Raw genomic sequence first — 24,654 nt, forward strand, 5'->3', positions numbered from 1 at the left:
CATTTTTTACCAAAGAAGAAGAGATTGGATTTATACCCCAACCTTCACTACCCAAAGGAGTCTCAGAATGGCTTACAATCTCCTTTCTCTTTCCCTCCCCACAACAGACACCCTGTGAGGTAGGTGGAGCTGAGAGAGCTCTCCCAGAACTGCTCTTGAGCAGAACAGCTTCGAGAGAACTTGTGGCTGACCCAAGGTCATATCAGCAGGTGTATGTGGAGGTGTGGGGAATAAAATCCAGTTCTCCCAAATAAGAGTCCATGCACTTAACTACCACACCAAACTGGCTCCAGCATGTTCCCATAGGTAGAACAATTTCTAGCTGCATAGTGCGACTTTCTTGCCTCCCTCCTCTCAAAATGCACCCTCTGAAGAGGCAGTGAGACAATGCTTCTTTCAACTGAAATGGAAAAAGTTTATCCTGTTAAGATTAAAGACCTAACATGCATATTATTATATACTCCTGTGTGTAACCCTGCCACATAATAATAACATAACAAACACAATGCTTCTGCAATGGCAAGCTTCATTAGAACATGATCCAGTGAAAGTTAAATACCGTACTTTAAATCCCATTGAATTCAATTAGAGATGGTTAAAGATGTGATTAAGTCCCCAGTTAAAATTCATGAAGGAAGTTCTAAATTTAGGGTGGATTCTGCTTTGCTTATCTGTTTAGTTAGTTCTGTTTGTATACCCCAAAGATCTGAGGCAAGTTAACATCTGAGGCAAGTTAAAAATAAGCACAACCAATATAATAAAATAAAATATGCAAGCCTTAACAAGATGCTGAGGTTGGGAGAGGGTTTTTTTGTCATGTTGGAAACATTCAATGCGTTGTACTTTTTATTTAATTAAAACTAATTCATACCTGCTTAAGTCTAACATGTCAGCCAAAATGACAAATTTACAGCTCTTCCAGAAAGTATTCAGGCTCATATTGTGATAAACTTCTAGGGAAAGGAATTCCACCACCATAGTTATAGGATAGTGTGACAGACTGCACTTTTAAAAGACTTAAAAGTGCTGTTGATACAACTACAGAACTGTGGAGGGTTAATTCTTCACAAAGCTAGAAAGCCTTGAGTGATAGGCTGCTCCAGGCAATCTGTTTGGTCAGCATCATCTGAGCAGAAAAGTCTTGTGAAAGCTGTATGCTTAGGAGATGGAGACAGATTCCTGCCTTAACTGAGAAGAGACACTGAAGCTGTCTGGAAATAGCCCTGACCTGGGCTTTTATTGGTAGAAAAAGCCCAGCAGGAACTCATTTGCATATTAGGCCATACCCCCTGACATCACCATTGTTTCACACAAGACTTTTTTGTGGAAAAGGCCCAGCAGGAACTCATTTGCATATTAGACACACCTCCTGACACCAAGCTAGCTGGAACAGTGTTCCTGTGCATTCCTGCTTTTTTTTTTTAAAAGCCCTGATCCTGACAGAAAAAGGTTTAGTGTTGACAGAGTTAGATTTCAGCCATGACTGAGTACAGTCTGAATCAGCAGAACAAATTTTGAGTTCAGTGGCACCTTTAAGACCAACAAAAGTTACTACTACTGTAAAAAAAACTTAAAAGAAATATGGTCACCTTTCTATGTATGGCTTGAAAAGCACAACAATAATGTAATGTAGTTGATGTAAGATGAATAGTGCAAAGACTCAGGATTTGTTTGTTGGGAGCTGGAAAAATGTAAAGCGAAATCTAGCTAACATATGGAGAAATGTGTAAGGTTATAGTTACAATTTTGAATGTGTGGGTTTTTTTGCTTTTGTTTTCTCCTTTTCTTTCTCTGTATTGTTTTTTTTTAATTTCTCTTATTCTAAAACCTTAATAAATTGTTAAATTACAAGAACAACAAAAGTTTATTCAGGTATAAGCTTTTGTGTGCACACTTCCTCAGATACATAGTAATGGAAATTAACTGTTCATATATAAATGCCTCTACATAAGTGAACTGGTAATTAGTATACAACTTAATGAAGATATTTTAATGTGTGCAAAGACTAAATAGCAATAACAAGCTAAGTTTATAGGTCACAAAATGTTTGGATTTAATTATGGGGGAAAACAGTGGAGCGATAAATATGTCAAAGTAGGAGACTTATGTCAGACATACATAACCTTTATGTATAACAGAAAAGAAATACAAGATCCAAAGGAACTTCAAAATGGGACATTCAAACCACAGTTTTTTGCAAGCCCAACCAGCATGGGAATACAAGGTTACAAGCAAAACTTAACTAAGAAAAGTGGAGCAAGGTATTCCCCTACCTGACTCCATTTTTAATTTCTTTCTCATTCACTGCTAGGGCCAGAAATTCTGCAACCTGCTCAGTAATTGAGGGACATTTATCAGCCAACAAAAACTCAATAATAATAATAATAATAATAATAATAATAATAATAATAATAATAATAATAATAATAATATTTTATTTATATCGCGCCCTCCCCGCCGAAGCAGGCTCAGGGCGGCTAACAACATTGATCCATACAATAAATTATACAACAGGTTTTAAAATCACATTCACTTAAAAACATTCCAATTAAAATTAACAATCCTAGTGCTACTCTGTTAGGTGTAAATACTATGGCGGAATCACTTAAGGCGAATTATCAATCGTTCAGCTGGGTGAAGGCCATCCCAAAAAGGAAGGTCTTGCAGGCCTTGAGGAATTGTTCGAAGCTCCGCAGGGCCCACACTTCTTCCGGGAGCTGGTTCCATAGGTGCGGAGCTGCAATGGAGAAGGCTCGTGTACGGGTGTTCTTTAATTTCGCCTCCTTCGGCCCGGGGATAGTCAGCTGGTTCTTCCCAGCTGACCTCAGTGCTCTCTGGGGTTCATATGGGGAGAGACGGTCCTTCAGGTAGGCAGGTCCTCAGCCATATAGGGCTTTAAAGGTAATAACCAGCACTTTGTAACGAACCCGGTATATAACTGGCAGCCAGTGCAGTCCGCGCAGCCCTGGCTGTATGTGCTGCCATTTCAGAGCACATAACAGCCTAGCTGCTGCGTTCTGCACCAGTTGCAGCTTCCGGGTTCGACACAGAGGCAGCCCCATGTAGAGGGCATTACAGTAATCCAATCTTGAGGTGACCGTTGCATGGATCACTGTTGTTAGGTCCTGATGCTCTAGGAAGGGAGCCAGCTGCCTTGCCCGCTTCAGATGAAAAAACACCGACTTGGCAGTGGCTGCTATTTGGGCCTCCATTGATAATGAAGGCTCCAATAACACTCCCAAGCTCCTGGCTCGATCCTTTTGTTTGTCACCAAGTTGGGGGTTAAGAGGAGAGGGTTGATCAGGCGGCGTCAGTGATGGATAAGTAACGGGCAGTCTAATAGAATGTGCCGCACAGAGTCAGGTTCTCTACCATATCTGCACTGTCTCTGTTCATAAGGGATACCCTTATATCTACCAGAGACCATGGACAATGGAAATATGTTGAGTCTGGCCAACATAAAAGCTTGGCATTGATGTGGGTTTATTAGATTTGAGAGGTACTGAGCCATGCAAGTTTGGGAAGGGGAAAGGTCCAAGAAGTGGGGTGAGCGTGTACCCCTTGCTTCAACAATTATTCATTGGGAGTCAATATCCAGAATTCTCCTGCGGATCGAGTGAAATATGTAAGTTTCACTGCAGTTTGTCAAGGAATCTAAATCGATACCAATTGATTTAATTTTCCCAAGTACTGAACAGAACCATTTAGGGGTAAAAGGGTCTGCAAGTAAAAGAGAAACCAGACTGTTGGGTAAGGGGTGAAAATGAAGGTGGAGCCAGTATTTGATTGTGGTAATCCAGATTTTAGACTCTACTGTGTGCAGACCCAATTCCGCACACAGGGTGAAATAATGCACTGAGTTGGGAATTCCCAGGATGCAGCATAAAAAAGAAGCTGTGGTTTTTGCTGAAACATTGGGACCACGCAGGGATCCCATAAAGTAGCTCAGGGAGCAGTGTGGTGCGAAAAATTTGCAAAGCGGCTGGGACAAATTGATTGCCTTTTTGATAATGGAAACAAGTTAATGCTGATAGCTTGTTCTTGGCCATAAGAAGAGCTTGATCACAATGCATGCACCATTTCAAATTATAATGGAAAAGAACTCCCAAGTATCTAAAAGATTTAACTTGGTCAATGCATCTGCCATTGATTTTCCAGGTATGCTGTTTCCATGATTTGGAGAACAGCAGGATTTTGGTCTTATCGTAGTTGATGGATAAGGAGTTCTGGGTGCAGTATGACATAAAAAATGACAAAGAACACATTAATCCCACTTTGGTGAGGGATAAGACAGCAGCGTCATCAGCATATAGGAGAATAGGGACAAGGAGACTTATGTGTAAATGTATCCTTCTTGACTGTTAAGAGTAATTTAGATTCTGTTGTTAAACTCCATTTATCTCCTCTCAAGCATGGAATTAGCTAACAGCATCCTTTCTTCTGAGGTGGGGTAAATTCAACTTTAGCCGAGAAGAGTTTGAACACAGAGAACTGGGAGAAAGTTTGGCAAGAAAGTTTTGGTAGTAGAATCACAGCGCAATCCTAAGGCGGGGGTGCTGAAAGTGCTTTGGGAGCAAACTAACTGCTACATGGGCAGAAGTCCAAGTTGCGCCGCTCTAACCCCTCCACGCCGCCTTTGAGCGCCTCAGCATACACCTGCCCATGGCTGCAGGTGGAGCTGTGCCCCGCCCTGCCTGCAGCGCAATTGCGGCAGAAAAAGCCGCGCCAGCACTGGAGGGGGTGGCCCCAGGGGTGTGGCCAGTGTTAGTTGACTCCCTAAGACCTTCCAGCCTGGGAGAGGTGTAAATTTACAGCATAAAAAATACTGGCATATCCCATAGACAGAAAACAAAGGCCACCGTTGCACAAGCTTGCACAAGCTTAGGGAGCCGTGTAATTGCCTCACCAATCCCCTCATGCCCCGGGCCAGGCAAGCCCCCTCCCCAACACCCAATTGCCACTCTCCGTCTGCTATAAAAGCTTCCGTGCCAGCCTCGCAAAACTCTTCAGGTAGGGTAGGGCACGCAGCTCAGGACTCTGCCATGGAGCTCCCTGCCATGTGGACTTAGCATCAGGGCCAGAGCACTTTGGTGTTGGGAGCTGCACAGAGAAGACACATAGACAGTACAGTGTGAGGTATTTGACTTGCAAGGAGGAGAGCGAAGTCTCTACTCCATGACTAACCTCTCCTGTTTCCAAGTCCCAACAGGTATCTGCCCCCCAGAGGCTCAGCGCACAAGGATGTTCGCACATGGACTGGTGTGATTGTGCACCCTCAAGTTGCCCCCCCCTCACTTGAGGCTGAGCAGATTGACAGCATCTCCGGCACTGGAACCTGGCAGCAAGCTCGGGCATGGGGCACTTGCCCCAGCCCCTGCATGCTGCAGGAGGGTCCCCTCTTGTCTGTCCTTTGCCTCATTCCCACCCCTGGTGGGGCAAGGGGGGATCTGGCAGCTGATCCGTTGCCTGTGGGGAGGCAGGTCAGCGACTGTCCCTTTAAGAGAGTCCCTGTCTAAGACACAGCCCCATGCTGCAGCTGCTGCGGCTGAGGAATTACAAGCGAGCCAGAAACACTTTAACCCAGGACAGGTGGGTGTGCATTGGCTTGTTCCATCATGTGCTGTGGGATTGTTGCTTTTTATCCAGCTCCCCCCCCCTCCACCACCTCTGCTGCCCCTGTCAGGATGGGACCTCCCTGGCTGCAAGTGGCATGGCACTCCTTCGCAAGTGCAATGGGTCTCTGTCTTGCAGGTGCGAATTCAACAGAGAGGCTTCCATGTGTGGCAATGCAAACCTCGTCCCCCTCTACTCAGCCAGCTGTTCCTGCCCTCCCCTCCGAGTGCAGCCTGCCCTGCAAGACTTTCCAATTTCCACCTGGGATGCTGTTCTACTTTGTTGCAGCACAATAAAACCTTAGATGTGCAACTACTTTGTCTCTCCTGCTTGGCTTCTGCTTTGCTCCTCTTTGCCCCTTTCCTTTCCCCCCCCTTCTGCCACTCTGTCAGTGGGCTCCCAGGGGAATGTCTCGGTAGGTGGGCTCGCTTGTTTTTTTTTGTGGGGGGGAACTATGAACAACCTCACCCTGCCATGAGGCTGGACAGGTGAGGGGGTCTTTGCCCCATGCATCCCATGGGGGGTGGCCTTGGGCCACGTGCCACACCTCAGCCTGGTCAGCCCGACAGCCTGTCCAACCCCATGGGGCTAATGGAGTGAATGCGTGGCCAATGTCTCACACTCTGAGTTCTGTGGTCCCCGGGGGAGGAGTTCCATGCATACAGGGGGCGTCAGGGCAACACGGAGGGTCTCTGAGTCTGTGTTGGGGGGAGGTTGCCTATGGGACTTGGTGGCATGCTGGGACTCTGTTCATTCCCGTATACACATTCTGGCTCATGTCTTTGGAAGCTGACTCCTGCACTTTGTGCTTCCTGTTTATTTGTGGCTAGTGAGGGGGTGTATGTCTCTGCCCGTCTGCCTGCCATTAGCATGAACTTCTGATAGTGGGTGGGTGCGAGGGGGTTGGGAGCCTCTCAGGAGCAGGCTTTCCATCTCCCCTCCTGGTCACATGCAATGGACTGGCCAATCCAGTGGTCCTGCATTGCCCCATCCCTCCCCCCACCCCTGCCTCGGCAGCGAGCCAATAGCACATGCATGGGCGGGGTCACCATGGCGATGGCTGCTCTCTCATGTCCACTTATCTACCTATGCTGCCTTCCCCTCTCCACTTGGCATAACTTCTCCCCTTCAGAAGCCAACTAATGTCGCCTACGTTAGCTCTACGCTTGGGCAGGACTCCAAGGCGGAACTCAGGATTGGTCTGCCCGACTCTCATTGAGGCCAAAGGAAAGTGGATAGATCTTCTAGAGAGAGAAGAAAAATCCCTACTCAGGCAAACAGGGAAAGCTATCTCTGAGGAGTACAGAGATCTCTGGTCTCGTGTGTTTAAGAACTTGTCTGTAGAGACCTTAAGAGTCAATGAACAACTCAGGAAGTGTAGTGGTGTTCTAAGAGAAGGGGATTTGGGTACTGGGAAGAGGGTACCAGCCTTCTGGGCACCGAAAGAGCAGCTACCCAGTGTATTACAGTGCTTGGGAAAACACTGGAACAAAAGCATCTCAATATAAAGGTCAAAGTAACTGTTGAAGTCTGGGCTTCCAAGTGTTGCAGTGGATATACAATAAACTATAGGTGGAAACCAATCTCCGTGTTGCTGTGCATCACCATGTTATCAAGGACACTTGCTGGAGGATGCATATATGTGCACTGGTAAAACCTGGCTGTTTGTTACAGTGAACAAGATTGCAAGGGGGAGCTCTTGGTTTGCTAGAGTTCTCCACATTTTTAATACTGCTCCGCCTGTAAAAAAAATAACACTGTCTTTCTACATACTAACATTAAGGGCCTTTTTTGTAGAAAAAAACCAGCCTGAACTCATTTGCATATTAGGCCACACCCCTGACCTCACCATAGTTTCACAAAAGGCTTTTTTGAAGAAAAAGTCCAGCAGGAACTAATTTGCATATTAGACCACACACCCCTGGTGCCAAGCCAGCTGGAACTGTGTTCCTGTTCAAAAAAAGCCCTGCTAATATTAAACCTGAGAATACTATAAAATCACTTGAGATTCTAGAAATATTTTTTAGTATATTGGCTATTACATGCTTTTTCACATAACTGTGTTTCTACAAATTAACTAAAGCGTATCCTTGTCTATGATGGTGCCCACCTTCCATATTTTCGGGAGTTATTTTAAAAGTTCCTCTGCAAATCAGGTGTAGCGCTCTCTCTCTCTCTCTCTCTCTCTCTCTCTCTCTCTCATAATTTGGCATGAAATGTAGCTTGGGTGTGGGGAGAACATACCCGCCCCCGTCCTGCGCACTCTTCTTCCCTTCTTGGTCGGGGCTTTACCTGCAGCTTCCGCTCCCTCCAGAGCCTCTTCGCCCACAGGAGGGAGAGAGCGGGGGCTGTGATCGATGCCAAACCAGGAAGAGGAGAAGCAAGCCGCCAAGAAGGGTGCCGAGGCAATTGGGATTGGAGGTCGGAGTTTGCCGGATTGCTGAGCCAGGAGCGCAAAACTCTCCCGCTGCCCTTGGCTCGTCTCAGTGCCCCCTCTCCCGATGGCTTCTCCTGGGGAACCTCTGCCTCAAGGTAAAAGCTGCCTTTTTTTGAGAAAGGCGCGTGCCTGCGCGTGGTTGGAGAGCGAGCGGCGCTACGTCTTTGTGGCTGGGAGAAGGCGGCGATCCCGGAGTGTGGGGCTGGGCAGGGCTGTGGAGAGGCGGGATCCTGGATGGTCCATAGGTGCTGGCGAGCGGGCGGACCCGCTGGGTGGACACTGATCCTCCCATACCCCGCTGCGGGCCACTCTTGTTGCTTGCTTCAAGACAAGAGGCGGAGGCAGCGGCAGCCATAGCCAGAGTCCTTGTCTAGCTCTCTACTCATTTTGGCAGCTGTCCAGGTCTGCTCACGCTTCAGAGCGCTGAGACGCGATAGCTAGCCTTTCAAGCCATTGAGGAGAACCAGTCGGCTATTGGACTGGATGCTCTTGCAACCCCCCCCCCCCATTTTGTGCAAGTCCGAGTCTCTCACCCCCATAACTGAGTATGGAAAGAGGGTTTTTTTTAAAAGCCTTTTTGTTTCACCTCTCCCTTGAGGATCTCAAAGCACTTGATGAATCATTCACTCAGTCACTTAATAAATTAAGCCCTGCAGCATCCCTCTGAAGTGCATCAAAATTGCTGTAAAAAGTTGCACGCTCCAAAAACTGTGAATTCCTCCCTCTGTCCTTCAGCAAGAACAAATTTCTTCCTGTCTTTTAAAATTACGTGAAAATAATATTGTGTCAGCCATGTGATCTGGGCAGGGATGACCAGCATCCACAAACAAACCCCACAGCAACCCAAAATGTGAGACCCCAGGTTTAAGACGTGTGATAGCAATGACACCTCCCTTTGTAGTCTAATAAGTGTATTACTCCCAATTTAAATTGGGAACAATAACAGTTACAGGTAATGATCAATATCCTATTGTTACAGACAACCTTTACCAATTATAAATTCTGAATCTACATACTGGCCTTTATACAAATGAATCTCAACCTTGAATTCTCTTTAACTACAAAGCACTGTTGATACAAGATTCCAAACAAACTTACTCACTTTAAAACTAAAACTATGAGAATGTAAGAAAACTATGAAAACAAATGGCTTATTGAGAGCTGTTTATATCTTTACTGTTTGCTAAAGACTCCGATACTGGTAACCCATATGGTTGGTTTGAATTGTTTGTGCTTCCAGTTTACTAATCTGGTCTGAATTTTTTCCCATTACGAAGTGGTCCTAGAGTCTATAGGTACAAATCCTTTTGATACTTACATGCAGTCTTCTAAAACCCATCATCACTTCCATATCCACAAAGTACACTATAAAAATTAGAGCTCCAGTACAGCATGGCACAAACATGGCACAAAAACATGGATCTTAGGCACAGATCCTTATCAATTCTCATTATTTGTATAAAGAGAAAAAATTACTTTTGCATGGAGAGACTGCACTTTTAAAAAAACCAGCAAGTACTTCAAGGCAATGTGATGATTCAAACCTCTGGATCTGGTACCAAAATGGCACTGATAATGCATTCAAAAATGAATCTTCATGACTTTTATATTAATGTTTTCCACATGAGGACAGGCTTATGTAATTTCTCCTTTGCTGTTGTAGCCACTAATACAGAACAGTGGCAATAGGGTTTTCATACCACAGATATCCCCATAGTTTTCTAGCCTGTTTCCAGTAGCAGCCATTCCCCCACCCCAACACCAGTTTTTTTAATGGCAATTGAATATTGTTATAGAAATATAGGTAACTGAATATTGTTATAGAAATATAGGAAGATACTATATGAACATGCCTATAATAGATGTAGTAGCACCATTGTGATTTTATTTGATTGTTTTAATACTAATGTTGCCTTTGTTTATTTTATGCTGTTAACCACTTTGAGTCTTTGTAGAATGGGCGGGATATAAATTGAATGTAATAATAAATTAATAAATAAATACATTATAACAATCTGTGTATCAGGTTGTCTGAATTAATGGCATATTTTTTTTTAAAGGAAGTCTGTAGGGGTGTCAAACATATGCAGCCCAGGGGCCAAATCAAGCTCCCGGATGGCTCCTATCAGGCCCCCGAGCAACTGGCTGTCATCTGCTTCCTTTTGCATAGCAGCTTGCTTTGCAGGGCTTGCTCAATCACATAGGAGCTACAGAGCAAAACCTCTGTTTTCTCAATTGGCTGAGGCTCCTTCCTTGGGGAGGAAGGGGGAAAGGCAGAGCTTGTGTTTCCAGGCTCTCTCAGTTGCACAGCAGAGCTACTGAGCCAAGTCTCTCTTCCTTCTATTGGCTGAGGCTCCCCCCCAGTCCTCTGGGAAAGGAAAGAAAGAGCTTCCTTTGCCCTATTCCCTGAATCCCATGGGAGAAATACAAAGAAATAACTTTAAAGACCACGTGTTAACATTTTAAGCATGTTTTAAAGTTTTTAATATTTAATTGTGGTTGTGTCCTTTTAAAAGTTTATATCTCGCTACCTAATCTCAAAGAGGTATACATATGACCTGGCCTAACATGGCCCAGCCCAACAAGGTCTAATTTGTGTCAGATCTGGCTCTTGTAACAAATGAGTCTGACACCCCTGCTCCTTTCTTTGAAGAGCCATGTGTTTCCTCCTATATCTCTGCAACATAAAGGGCTAGAGAGTTACTTTTGTAAAAAACCTGGAAATTCAGAAAATCTGATACACAGATTGTTATAATGTTACATCAGTATTCAGTTGCCTATGGAAAGCCTCCCTTCCAATAGTGGAGGAAGGAAATGGCCTCTGCATGGACAGGGAAAATCCAGATTTCCCACCCACACAACAGCCTTCCAGGGTTTGCTATGATATTTTCCCAAACTTCACAGCAATGCAGATTTGGGAAGGATTAGATAAAAGCTGGGAAAACTCTGGGACATTCATGAATGCAACACAATTATGTGGGGAAGCAGGGGAAACTCCTATTGCCCTACAGCATTTAACTGGGGGCAAATGGCCTGTGCAGAAACAGCCATGGAATTTATTGAAATCTTTAATAAAATTACACACTACACAGGTGTTCATGGACTGCACCATAGAAAGCACAGACTACTTTAATATGCTGCAATGACACAAAAATGTATTTTAAAAACCATGGGTCCTTATTCTGATGAACTCCACCAAAAGTTGCTGTAAAATCACACAGTACATGATTGTCCATGGAGTGCACTGGGGGAAAAAAAATGGACCGAAACCTCTGGGGTGCCGCCATATCACAAAATAATTCAGTTAAAAACATAGGTTTCCATGGGCCCATACATTTTTTCATGGACTCCACCGAAATCCACTGTAGAATCACACATCACTTGAATTTCCATGTGCTAGAACCCAAAAAATTGAATTGAGTGTGTTGTGGTAAAAATGTGCACAGACCCTTATGTTTTTTACATGATCTCCACTGAAACCCACAGTGCATGCATGGATTCTCATGGATCCTCATGACTTTTACATGGAGTGTCCTAAAATAAACTAAAACCACAGATTCTCTAATCCTACAAAAGATCCAGCTCTTTATTTCACTGTAATGGTGCAAAAACATTTATTTGATACAAGAATCCTTATTATTTTAAAATGGAACTCACCAAAATCTAAGATAAAATCACACATTTTTTCTGTGCCCACAGATTAGACCATTAAAAAACACTTATCTAGAGAATCATGGAAACAGCATGCCACCCAGCTGTGTTAAAAACACACAGAAATCCTCATGATCTCTATGTGGAAATGTTCATGATGATGCTTCTGAAGTGGGAAAAATGTAGACTTTGCACTTGGTGGTATTACAAAGTGATAAATATGATACTTAATGGTGTAATCTATGGGTGTGGTTGTGATTTCTGAGGTAGTATTTCTTTGAGGAATATTCCTCGTAGAAATCATGCGGATCCACATTCTTAATAAGTGTAAATGAATATTATGTGTGATTTTTAATTTAAATTTTAGTGATTCAATGTAACATCATTAGAATCTGTGCCTCAGGTACTTTAGATCATGGATTCATGTTTTTGTGCCATGGTGGTGCCACAAAGCACTGGATTACTGGTTTATCCAGGGCTTGAATTCAGCAGGAGCTCACAGGAGCACAGCTCCTGAACCTCCAGCCAGGGCCTGCATGCAGTGGGGAGTTCTCTCCCTGCTGCACGCAGATCCCAGGGCATATGCAAATGAGATACGCTACTGAGCCCCTGTACCTTTTCCCCTACAAAACGACCTCTGGTTTTATCTGATATTGTTCTGATATGTGCATTTACAGTGGGCTTTTGTGGGGTCTATAGAAGTTGTAAGCATCCCTGTAGAGCTACAGTTAATGCATTTTTTGCTCCCTGGCAGCATCCAATTTAAAACAGTCATTTGTCTTAAGCAGATTTTGCAGCAAAAGAACCAGTGGAAGATACAGATCCCAGCACTTTGGAAGAGGTAGGTAAATTTTTAAAATTGTTGAGATTTATATATAATGGTTTATTCAATTGCTGGTTGTAATTGGTTCAAATTAGATAGATGACCATCTGGCAGTTTACTTGATGGTATTAGCTAGACTCACTACATCAACATGAGATAAATTAATTTAATAAAGGAAACAATGTCCTTCTGTTTAAAAGAAGCTGTTAATGATAAAATTTTGGAAGTCATCAAGGCTTTTTTGGAATAGGAACGCACAGGAACACAGTTCCGGCTGGCTTGGCATCGGGGTGTGGCCTAATATGCAAATGAGTTCCTGCTGGGCTTTTTCTTTTAAAAAAGCCCTGGAAGTCATTAATTCATAGGGTTGCCATAAGGTAACATGGTTTGATGGCACATAACACACACTTTCACTAAATGATGTATTTTAATTATGTTATAATGTTTAGTTCACTTTCACTTGAGATTATTGGCCATAAAACAATGGTATGCTTCAGATGTAACAACAACTCTGAAACAAGCTTGGGGGGGGGGGGCTTTAGGCTTATGTCAGACTTCCCCTCATCTCATTCCCTTCTGAATAATTCAGTATTTAAAGGCTTTTATGACCAAACATTGTTTATTATTACATTTGAACCCCACACCCTAGTTTACTCTATTCCTTACAAGTCAGGATTTCAAATTGTGGTTTAATCCTTGTATCAAATCCTGATTTCTAAGAATGGCAGCAAACTATAGTATGTGATTTGGAGGTAACGGCAAACTGTAATTTGCCACAAAAATAGAAATATTTTGTTCCATGTCATGCTTGAGAGGAGAAGAGGTAGTGATGGGTTGGAGTGTGTGAGCCTGAGGATGCTTGATGATGATGATGATGATAGACCATGGTGGTGGTATTATGTCTAAGGCATGCTAATACCTTTGTCAAGATGATGGGGGAGTGGGGGCTAGAGATTGGCACGTGTACTTCAGAAACATAGGTTTCATTACTGTACTTTAAACATTTACTTGAGATGCCTGTAGAATTCCTGTAGAAGATATAATATTTAATTAATTTCCCATCAAATCCCTGTGTTGTGTTGTATTCAGTAATTTATTTGTTTAATAAATCATTGAATACAACATGTGTATTTCATTGCTGCACATGATGTAGATATCCATTTTTCCCTTCATGCCTGCAAAACAGGAGAATTGTTGAGTCACAATAGATAGCCAGTGAGGGCGGTGATTTGGCTTGGTGGACTGAAAGAATATTTTAGAGGCAGGGCCGGATCTAGGGGGGGCAGAGGGGGGTGCTTGCCCCGGGCGCCGAAGGAGAGGAGGGTGCCAAATTGGGTATGGAGTCCATTATATTCCATGGGACCAAAAGATAGAATGGCCCATAAGGGGGCGCCATTTTTTAATTTTGCCCCCCTCAAAAAACATGTCGATCCGGTCCTGTTTACAGGACTGAAAATCAGCAGGTTGTCAAATGTGTCTGCTGCAATGACATTGTATCAATTAGTGTGTCTCTGTTTTTTGGACAGACAGAAAAATATCCTGTTCAAGATACAGGGTCACCAAAAGGTAAATGTAGAAAATGGCATATTTGTTCCTTTGCATGCCTGAAATATGTAATACAAATAGGAATATCATTTGTTCCTTTGCAGGCTTGAAATACGTAATATATATAGGAATATAATTTTAATGCTGGCATATACTGTATTTCCCTGTATTCTACTACGGAAAAGTTCTGTTTTGGTAAGCTAATTGGCCAGGTTCCAAATGACTGCATGCAGAACACTGCAGGTACTATGTTCTTTTTCTGTCTGCAGTCCTTTGCATGACTCAAGAAGCATCACAACATGAATACTGAATATATAGTAATTATGAAACTAATTATGTAGTTGCAAAATAGATAATTTGTTAAGTTTGAAACCTAAATGTTGAATATAATCGTACCTCAACAGAAGTAAGAACTATTGTGTTTTATAGACAATACCTTCAAAATGATAATGAAGGGGATGAAAGGGCCTTATACATTCTTTAATACATTATTGTCCTCAATAAACACAGTTATGTTGTATAACCCCCTTTTTTCTTTCACTCTTATGTATCCCCACTGGTTTCCTAAAAAATAAAAAAATACATTACCAGCAAAGGAAAAAAAGACACACCACAAAAGACACACACCATGCAGAAATTACCGTATGTCTACCTCAGTGTTCCCTCTAAACTGAGTTAACGTGAGCTAGCTCACAGATTTTTAGCCTCCAGCTCTCAGATTTTTGTCTTAGCTCAGGAAAGTTGACCCCAGAGCACAATAATTTATGCAGTAGCTCACAACTTTAATGCCAGTAGCTCACAACGTGAAATTTTTGCTCACAAGACTGCTGGTTAGAGAGAACATTGGACCTATGTATGGACCGGGCTGGAGAGAGAGCTGGAATCCAAAACATTTGAAGCCAGGTCTTGTTGTTCCTGGTGTAACAGTAACCTATTCCACACTATTGTAACCTATTGTTCATTCTATGCATCTATAGGCCTTCATTTATGACTTCAGTGTTATGGAAGCCAGCAGTTGATATTCTGTCCCCAGCCTAGTCTCTTTTCCATTGTCAAGCATGTGGAACTCTATGCAAATCATCAGTTTCCCCTATCCTGAGTGTTATATATGAAACTCTGTGGCTTCACACTAGCACCCTTCTTGCCTGACACACAGTTTGAACTGACATGATCCTCTAGCTAAATTTTAGGCAACATTATCTTTCTCCAAGAACAGAGATGTGACAGAATTTTTGTCTTTTAGGTGAGGAATACCAAACTGAAAACGTAACATTGGAAATAGCATCCATTAATATTAGGAGCCTAACAGATTCAGGCCTGATACAACAGGTAAAGGAAACAATGTTAAGCTAACATTTTAGAAGAGCTTTAATACATAAAACTTATCACATACCTTTTTAGTTAGTAATTTCTGCTTCATGTACTCTTTTTATTATCCTAATTTGAGAACTATCACTATAGTTGCCAACTGGACTGGGGGGAAATATTATTTCACTTTAACAGAATTTTAAATGAGTAGAAATGAGCAGCTGAAGCTTTTCATGACATGAAGATACAACACTATCTGAGGACTGCTTTCATGTCAAGCTGATCTTAATGGGACAGCTAGAAGGGCCAGTTTAAAAGCTGGCAACCTTATGTGGGTAGATGTTGAGTGATTTTTATGTGGGCAAGGCTGGTTAATGGGTATAAAAAGGAGAAAAAGTTTCTGTAAAAACTGCTTTGAGCCAGAGAGGTGTTGCATAGTTGTATAGCCCTGTATGCTGTCCTTGCAACTTCAGTCAAGGGAGGGAGATGTTAATGAGGAGCCAGATTTCTATACTAACAGTGCAATCCTGATAACACTTTCCTTGAAGTGAGCCCCATTAAATAGACCTGAGTAAGATTCTGAGAAGCCCTGCTAAGAGTTACTCTCTCAAGCTCACAATTGTAACATCAGGAGGTGAGACTTTTAGGAAGGAAATCTCTTGGTCAAGCAAAAGTTGCAATTCTGCCCCCCGCCCCCTCAGTGAAATATATTTCCCCATCCAAATGCTTCACTGTATTCAGAAGCCATATTTTGCCTTAGGGTATACTGGTTTTTCTTGTCTTGCATCATATGCAAGACAAATTTGTAGTTTTGTCTGATCTTGCCATTTTTTAGCAGGCAAAAAAAAGAGTCTTGTTAAATGGCTAGTTACATTACTTCTACAGTGCACACATTAGAAGAAAGTAGGAGTCAAGTTTCACCTTTAAGACCAACAAAGTTTTATTCAGAATGTAAGCTTCCGTATGCATGCATACTTCTTCAGATGAGGGGATAGGGTACAGTGGGCTGAAATACATGTAGTTGTTGGGTTAAGAGTGTAAACTGATACAAAGTTAGGATCAAATGGTGAAATAGTGTAATAAATTGGAAGACCATTTGGTCTGAATAGCAATAAAAGGTAATAAAAGCTGCCTGTTAATTGCTGTTGCTGCAAGTCTAGGTAAAACAAAAGAACATGTATTTCCTAGTGATGTTCTTGTCCACCTAATTTTCTTTTGAACTTCATTCTATACATTATAAACACCATTCTAGTTTGCCATTCGAAAAAAAGAATACATAAAATTAAAATAGATTAAGTATATGTAATGAGATAAATAGCCAATATCCCTTATTTAAGTATGTCAGTACAAAAAATTATTCTGATACACTATTCTAAAAGAGAATTAAAAGTACAACAAATATAGTCGTTGGGTTAAGAGTGTAGTTGTACAAAAAATTATTCTGATACATTGTAATACTGTGGATGTATAGTTATACTCGGTGAGAGTGGGTTTAGCATATGTAATGAGATAAAAAACCAATATCCCTGTTCAGTCCTGGGGAGGTGCTTGTTCCATGATAATTTGTAAAACAAAATAGAATATTTGGATCTATAATAATTTGAAATTTAGCAGTTTCTCTCTCCATTCTGTTCTTGAAGTTCCTTTGCAGTAAAACATCTACTTTGAGGTCATCCACTGAATGCTCTGGAAAGTTAAAGTGTTCTCCCACAGATTTCTCAGTTCTGTGATTCCTGATGTCAGATTTGTGTCCATTTATCTTTCAGTGCAGGGTTTGTCCTGTTTGCCCTATGTAGAGAACTAAGGAGCATTGTTGGCATTTAATGGCATACGTAACATGGCTGCCCACTTGGATCTAGTGCACACATTAGTTAGTGTGCTATTGAATATGCATAATCTCATTTCTAAAACCAATGTTTGAAAAGTATTTGTATGTTATACATAGTAGATCTTTATATTTTGTAAAGCTTGGGTAACCAACACTCTGCACAGGTGCCAGAGGTGTCATGTGCAATAGGCATTAATGGCATGCCTTGACAAAAGCCTGGCTATGGCATTTAATAGGGTGACATTCTTGCCTGTCTCCCCAGCATTGCATGGCTGCCTGCTTCCTGGCTTCTGTTTCCTGGAAGCAAAACTATCTCAAGATATAGTGGTGTATGCATGTTTGCTGCACATGAGCACTAGTATGCAGAGGCACTACTTTGGACTCAACTTGTGGCACTTGTGAGAACAGTTTTTATCCTAATGGTATTACATTACTACAGCTTTTACACTGGAAAAGTATGAAAAAGAGGAGCTCATTGAAAGAAATATGTTGTGAGCCGCCCTGAGCCACTTGCTGGGAAGGGCGGGATATAAATCATAAAATAAATAAATAAATACAATAGATGTAAACTTTCTGTTTAAAATGTAATAGTGAGGCTTTAGATAAACACCAGAAACAATAACGTTTTTCAGCATTTCATTTCTGGGTTCCCCTGATCCAACATACATTCCTCACAGCCAGATGGCATCTGTGAACTGAGATCAAGCTTATAGCATGGGCGGAGTAGGGACTTCAGCCTTCTCCTCTGCCATTTTCTGAGATAGACGTGAGATAGTCCCCGGGGAGGGGGGGAGGATGTACAGTATTCAGTGCATGTGCAACTCCCCTACTGGAGCACAAATAATATCCCCTTGGTTGTGAGAACAGCATGGGAGAAGGCTGAAGCCCCTCCTTCCCTCTGTGCCATGGTCCTAAATTGGGCCTCTGCAGTACTGTGGCAATTAGTTCCTCACAGCTACCATCTGGCTGTGGGGAACTAATTTGAGCTGGGTTGGAGAAATCAAGATCTGACTAATTAAAAAAATGTAACAGTTAATTTGACCCTTAGTTGGCATTATAAAATCACTAAGAACTAGGGTCGCCAGCACAGCACTTGCACCCAGTGGCAGATTGTGGGGGGTAGGGACCTGCCTGATTAGTATCATGCCAGTGCTATGATGCCACTTCTGTTCTGGTGTGAAACAGAAGTGATGTAATTGCATTGCTGTGATGCTCTAGGATTCACCCCAAAGTCTAGGTAAATTCTACAGCATTTGTACCACATGATGGCATCACTTCTGGTAGATCCAAGTGGGCAGCCATGTTGGTCTGAAGCGGTAGAACAAAGCAGGAGTCAAATGCACCAGCTTTGTTAGTCTTAAAGATGCATTTGACTCCTACTTTGTTCTATAATTTCTGGCACATATCAAAAGTGACATTGTGACAGGGCTGGATCTAGGGGGGGCAGAAGGGGGTGCTTGCCCCAGGTGCCACCGGAGGGGAACACCAAAGTGGGTATGGAGTCCATTCTATTCTAAGGGCCCATAAGGTAGAATGGGCCCATAGGAGGGCACCATTTTTTAATTTTGCCCCCCCTCAAAAAACATGTAGATCCGGTCCTGCATTGTGACCTTTGTGTGATGCAGATTTGCCCCCCTCCCGTTTCCTCCCTATTACCTTGCTAAGTAGTGGTGGGGAATGGGGGCGGGATTGTTTCCAGGTTGAGAGGTTTCCTGTCTGGCTGCCCTAATGTCTACAGTGTGGTGAATACTGGATATTTCTTCTAGAATGTTTCTTCTTCTAGAATTCTTGTCTTCTCAGAATACAAATTAGACACTGTGTACCTTGCTACATAAATCATCTTTGTAGTTTATTTGGAACAGATTTGCTACTGTAGTTAAGAGTAGGTGGATAAAAGTGTCTGGTTACAATGTATTATATAACTGCATAGTTTACCTGTATTTGCACGCGCTGTTTATGATCTCCTCCAGAGTGCTCTGTGGTATGGTATTACACAAAAGCCAACTGTACTTGACTGTGGCTGTCTAAAGGGAAAACCCCTTGCGCTTTTACATTTGAAGCTGTAATAAAAAAAATGCTTCAAATGGAGCTTACAGCTTCTTGACAACAGCAAGGGCAGCAACTGATAGGTTTTTCAAACCTCCTGAGCCTCAGGAACAATTTACCTCCTTTTTGCTGTAGCATTTACTCCCAGGAAATCAATATTTAATTTATTTATATTTTCAACTTTTAACCTGCCCTCCCCACAAGTAGGCTTAGGGCAGGTAACTCACCTTGTTGTTTAAAATGTTGCTTAAAATGGTTCATTCCTCCCAGTCCTTCATTAAATATTGTCCTATTATCTCCTCTCAGATTCCAGCTTTGGGTATTGATATTAATTTAGATTATTTTCTTTTAACATCATTTTAATGTAAGATTACTTTTGTTTATAGCCTGAAGATGATGATAGCCAAGGTAGTACTGGTGAATCACTCACAGGTAATTAGTGAAATTGTGATCCTTTCAAATAACTGGTTCAACAGTCTAATTTCTCCTGTAATGCCCGTTTTCTCCTGAGCTGAGTACCCCATCCATTTTGCAGAGAGGGCAGGATAGAAATTTAAAGTAATAAATAAATAAATAATCCATTTGCATTGATGATATCTTTCCATGTTCAAACTATCAGAATTTCAGGTACTTTTGTATCTGCACAGCTGGCAGTGTTAATCATCACACAAGCAACCAATGGGTGTCAGCAGTGGGCGTATTCTCAGAACTTGCTGGATTATTGGGGGATTTGATGAAAATTTTCATTTTTCTGGCCTTTTAATGGAGACAAACTACAATTCCCAGAAACCTTAGCAGGAAGACACATTAGGGAAGAATGGGAAGAGTAATTTGCAGCAAAGATCAGCCCTGCCCAGAGCCTATCCTGTTTAAAGAGTGAGCCCCAAAGATGCTCCTTTGCAGAGGTAACATTGTGGTTTGGGACTTGGAGGAAATAACACATGCTTCTTTGTTCTTCTATTGGTGTTTAGAACAGTCAGTGTATTATGCTGAACAGCAAAGAGTCATCTTGTGTGTTTGTATAGTTACCTTGTACAGTTCCTGAGATGGATTTTATGAACCATCATGGTTTAGTAGTTAAGAGACTAGGATATGGAAGTTGAGTTGCCAGCTTTGGGTTGGTAACTACCTGGAGACTTTGGGGTGAAGCCTGAGGAGGGTAGGGTCAGATATAGGGTTGCCAGACCCCCTGTCCAGGCAGGGATTCCCCTGATTTTTGGAGCTTCAGCCCACTATCGCCAGTTGGTGGATGGGGGAAGCCCCACCCCCAAAGTTTCCTTGTGCGGCAACACTGCTAACACAATGATGTCACCCAGAAGAGACATCATCACACCAGGGATGTTGTGCGGTGACACTCTAACATCTGGGATAAAGCTGTATGGTTACCATAGAGTTTTGCCCCAAATGCGAGAGCATCACTATGCGACATCACTGGTGTGATGGCATCATTTCCTGTGACATCATTATGGCAGTGACATTGCCCCACCCACCCCACTCCTGGAAAGCTCCCACCCCCTGCTGGCAGGGTAAGTCCAGCTGGCAACCTTATTCAAAGAGGGGAGGGACATCCGTGGGGTATAATGCCATACAGTCTACCTTCCAAAGTGGCCATTTTCTCCAGGTGAACTGATCTCTGTCACCTGGAGTTCTGTTGTAATAGCAGGAGACCCCCAGTCACCACCTGGAGGTTGGCAACCCTATGTAATGGGAGATTCAAGTTTGAATCTGCATATTGCCATGGAAGCACACTGGATGGCCTTGGGCCAATCATACATTCATAGCCTAATATGGTTGTTGTGAGGATAAAATGGAGAAGGGGAGAATTTTGTAAGCCACTTTGGGTTACCATTAGGGAGAAAAGTTGGGTTATACATGAAGGACATAAATAAACAAGTAGATACATGCAGAAAATTAACATGGACTTGCTTGTCCACATTACTTCTTTGAGGATGAATCCATGAATAGGAATCCATGACCCTGTTCCTGGCATTTTCCTGAGAGCATTGCATAGATAACTAATTTGGACATAATTCTATCACAAACGTTTACTTTTATAAGTAAACATTTGTGATAGAATTGCTTCAAAAAGATAGAGCTGCTTCAAAAAGGCATCCTGTGTGTGACACCTTATTTCTATGGGATGTATCTCAGCAGTAAAGCACACGTTTTGCATGCATGATGTCCCAAGTTCAATACCTGACATCTCCAGTTAAAATGATGTCAGATAGGAAATACTATTACTTGAGATTTTGGTGATCTCCTTCCAGCCTGAGTAGACAATACAGGGCTAGAAGAACTAATGATCTGACTCAGTAGAAGGTAGCTTTATATGTTTTCTGTGGTCTTTATGTAGAGCATGAGAGAGATTTCTATCAGAAAAAGTCAGTATAGCACACTAACCCTTTAACACTGCAGACATTCAGCATTACGTGACAGGAAACAAAGCAATAACTTCTCAATATAACTGTAATTCTAGTGCTGAAGAAATCATACACAGAAAACGGCACCTACTCCTTATGTACGTCTCGCCAACCAATCATCAGTGATCTGCTCAATGATGAGGACTTGTTGTATATGATGAGAATAAAGTTGGATCCATCCCACCCAACTGTGAAAAACTGGAGAAACTTTGCAAACAAATGGGGAATGACCTATGATGAATTGTGCTTCTTGGAACAAAAGCAACAGAGTCCCACCTTGGAATTTTTGCTACGGAACAGTGACAGGACTGTGGAGCAGCTGATTGATCTATGTAAATTATATCGAAGAGCTGACGTTGAAAAGATGCTACTGAAGTGGGTGGAGACAGAATGGCCAAAAAGAAGCCATGGAACCTATCAGAATAATTTATAAACAAAAAAATATATAATCCATATTATATCTGTGGTGGAAAAGTGACAGAGAGGTAGAGTTTGGTTTGCTGGTGTATATTTCCTTTGTTGAGAAAAGGAGCCACAAATTCATTTTTACAGCATAAAATGTTTAATATATCTCTGTGTACTGCCTTTGTAATGAAAACGACAATCTTGAAATGTGAACCAACCTTCAATCTATTACTTGGTGCTCATATTTTTTTAAGCTAAAGAAAAATGAAAATAACGGAATGCTGTTCAGACTTTTATTTAAATATTAGGCTGTTATGTAAATCTCAATACTGTTAATATCCTGCTTGTACTGAGAAGTAAATTAAAGTGAGGAAGGACAACCAGGGTTAGGGCTTCTCATTAAAGAGCTGTCCACACTTTTATTTGCAGTCTGTTGGTTCATGTCAGCCATATTAAATAAGGACTGTTCTACTCCTTCCTAGGCTGCCACTGTTTGTTAAAGAAAGCAGACCAGAACAGTATTCTGGATATTCTTTTACGGTTTTCATCTATCTGTTCATTCATTTGTACCTACAGATACTGTGTGAAATATGTAATGTACTTCTGAATTATCAGTATAGGAGTACCTCAAGCTCTTTGCCTTTCTTTAATATCAGCATAGCTTTGGTTTAATTACCGCAGACTTAGATTGTTAATTTCACTCTGCTTTTGAAGCTTCTGATCACTAAATACCTTCCTTTGAAGGTTGCCCTTTCTTTTGCTATTGTCTAACTATCAGATATCATGCAAACCTTTCATGTTCTGACATGCTTAATAAAAATAAAATCTGATCTGTATTAGGAATGTTTGGATTCATTTAATACTTGAGTATTCTACATGGATAAATTAATTCAAAGAAAATATCATAAATAAAATAGGCTTTAAATTAATTTGTGCTGTATAAAGAAGTGCCTTACAGGCACAAAATTCTGTGTTATCAATGGAAAAACATATTTAGCTCTCAGAGAATTTTTCAAGTCTCATTTTTTTTGTTTTTGTTTTAGAGTATCCAAGTTTGCCAGTCTCTCTCACATTAAGATCTTTTGGCTGCTTTGAATTAAAGTGGCTGGATCTAGTGTGGATAATTAAAATTAAATATATTATAAAAATATTTTAAGAGTGATTACCTTAATTGAAATTGCACTTTCCCTGTGGCAATTAGAAGATATGTTGGAACATGTTTTCTGAGACATTTTGAGAACTTGCATTAGAGCAAGTTGTTACAAAGCACTTGTTTCAACAGTGTTATAGTCATGAAAACTCTCTTAATAATCTTTAATGGCACTGCTGAAATCTGTGAAAATAACTTTAGATTGAGACACAGTATAAAATATGCATTGGTTTATGTAGCAAGACACAGTAATGTGCCTATAGTATGCTAAACACAATGGTGGGTAGAGTATCAATTAAAAGTTAAAAATCAGATGCTGTTTGATTTACATTATGAAATAACACAAATTCAAATAGCAACACACAGTATACTGGGATATACTGTTACAAGTGTCATGAATCACAGTAATTAGGATATACCGTTATGTGTGTCATAAAAATCCCATGACTCAGGGCAAAGAGCTAACAAGGGATAATAGGCTCAAGGACAGTATTTCATAGAATAAAGGCCTTAAACCTGGCTCAATCCCAGTCCCTCAAAAAGGAAAAGGGGAAAAATATCCCTCCCGCAGTCTAGTGCTGTTCACTAATCAGTCCCATTAAATTCAGTAGGGCTTATTGGCAAAAGGTGTGAGCCCTTGCCTGCAGCTCACATCCTGTGTCTTCAGATGAGCCCAGCAATGAGACCGTGACCAGCCCAAGATATTGTGGTTTGTTTATTATATACTGGTATATTTATATAGTGTTATTTCTGGTTTAAGCAACTGCATAGGATTACTGTTGCTTTCCCAGAGTACTCTGTTGCTGATCTAAAATTGATCATGTTTTAACAAAAGAATATCAAAGCAAGATTTCACCATGAAATTGCTGAATCAGACTATCAATAACTCTGATTGCATTTCTCAAGAATATAATGAATAGACATTTTCATTCACTATAGATATATATCTCAGTAAGCATTAGAAAAACTAAAGAGACTACAGCCCTTTTCAGATGTTTGAGTGGGGATAATGAACACACGTGGGGGGTGGGGGGTGGGATCACAAAAGCAAGTTCTATCCTAATCTTGGAATGTCTGTACAGAGCCTGTACATGTATTGGAATGTCTATAAAGAGCCCATACATGCCTTTTCACGGTTCTCAACTGATTACTGTGTATATACAGTAGAATGTGTAGCCCTGACTTAGATAGCCCAGGCTAGCCCAATCTCATCAGATCTCAGAAGTTAAGCAGGGTTGGCCCTGGTCAATATTTAAATGGGAGACCACCAAGGAATACCAGGGTCAGAACACAGAGGCAGGCCATGGCAAACCACCTCTGAATGCCTCTTGCCTTGAAAACTGCATGAGGTTGCCATAAGCTGGCGGGGACTAGAGGGTGAAAAACCCCCAAACAGTTGTATGTGTACAACCTCCATAGGCATTCCAA

General features: G+C 41.7%; 1 protein-coding gene across 1 annotated transcript; it reads left to right on the forward strand.

Moving 5' to 3' along the window:
• The first annotated feature begins 7,912 nt into the window (after positions 1-7,912).
• EDARADD (EDAR associated via death domain) lies at positions 7,913-22,912 on the forward strand. The gene is made up of 6 exons (XM_060243243.1): positions 7,913-8,145; positions 12,490-12,542; positions 14,051-14,090; positions 15,313-15,398; positions 19,638-19,683; positions 21,728-22,912. Exons 1-6 carry the CDS (start codon positions 8,115-8,117, stop codon positions 22,102-22,104), a joined length of 633 nt encoding a protein of 210 aa, XP_060099226.1. The 5' UTR covers positions 7,913-8,114; the 3' UTR covers positions 22,105-22,912.
• The last annotated feature ends 1,742 nt before the right edge of the window (positions 22,913-24,654 follow it).

The sequence above is a fragment of the Heteronotia binoei genome, chromosome 1 (genome assembly GCF_032191835.1).
Source record: "Heteronotia binoei isolate CCM8104 ecotype False Entrance Well chromosome 1, APGP_CSIRO_Hbin_v1, whole genome shotgun sequence".
In the NCBI taxonomy this organism is placed as follows: Eukaryota; Metazoa; Chordata; class Lepidosauria; order Squamata; family Gekkonidae; genus Heteronotia; species Heteronotia binoei.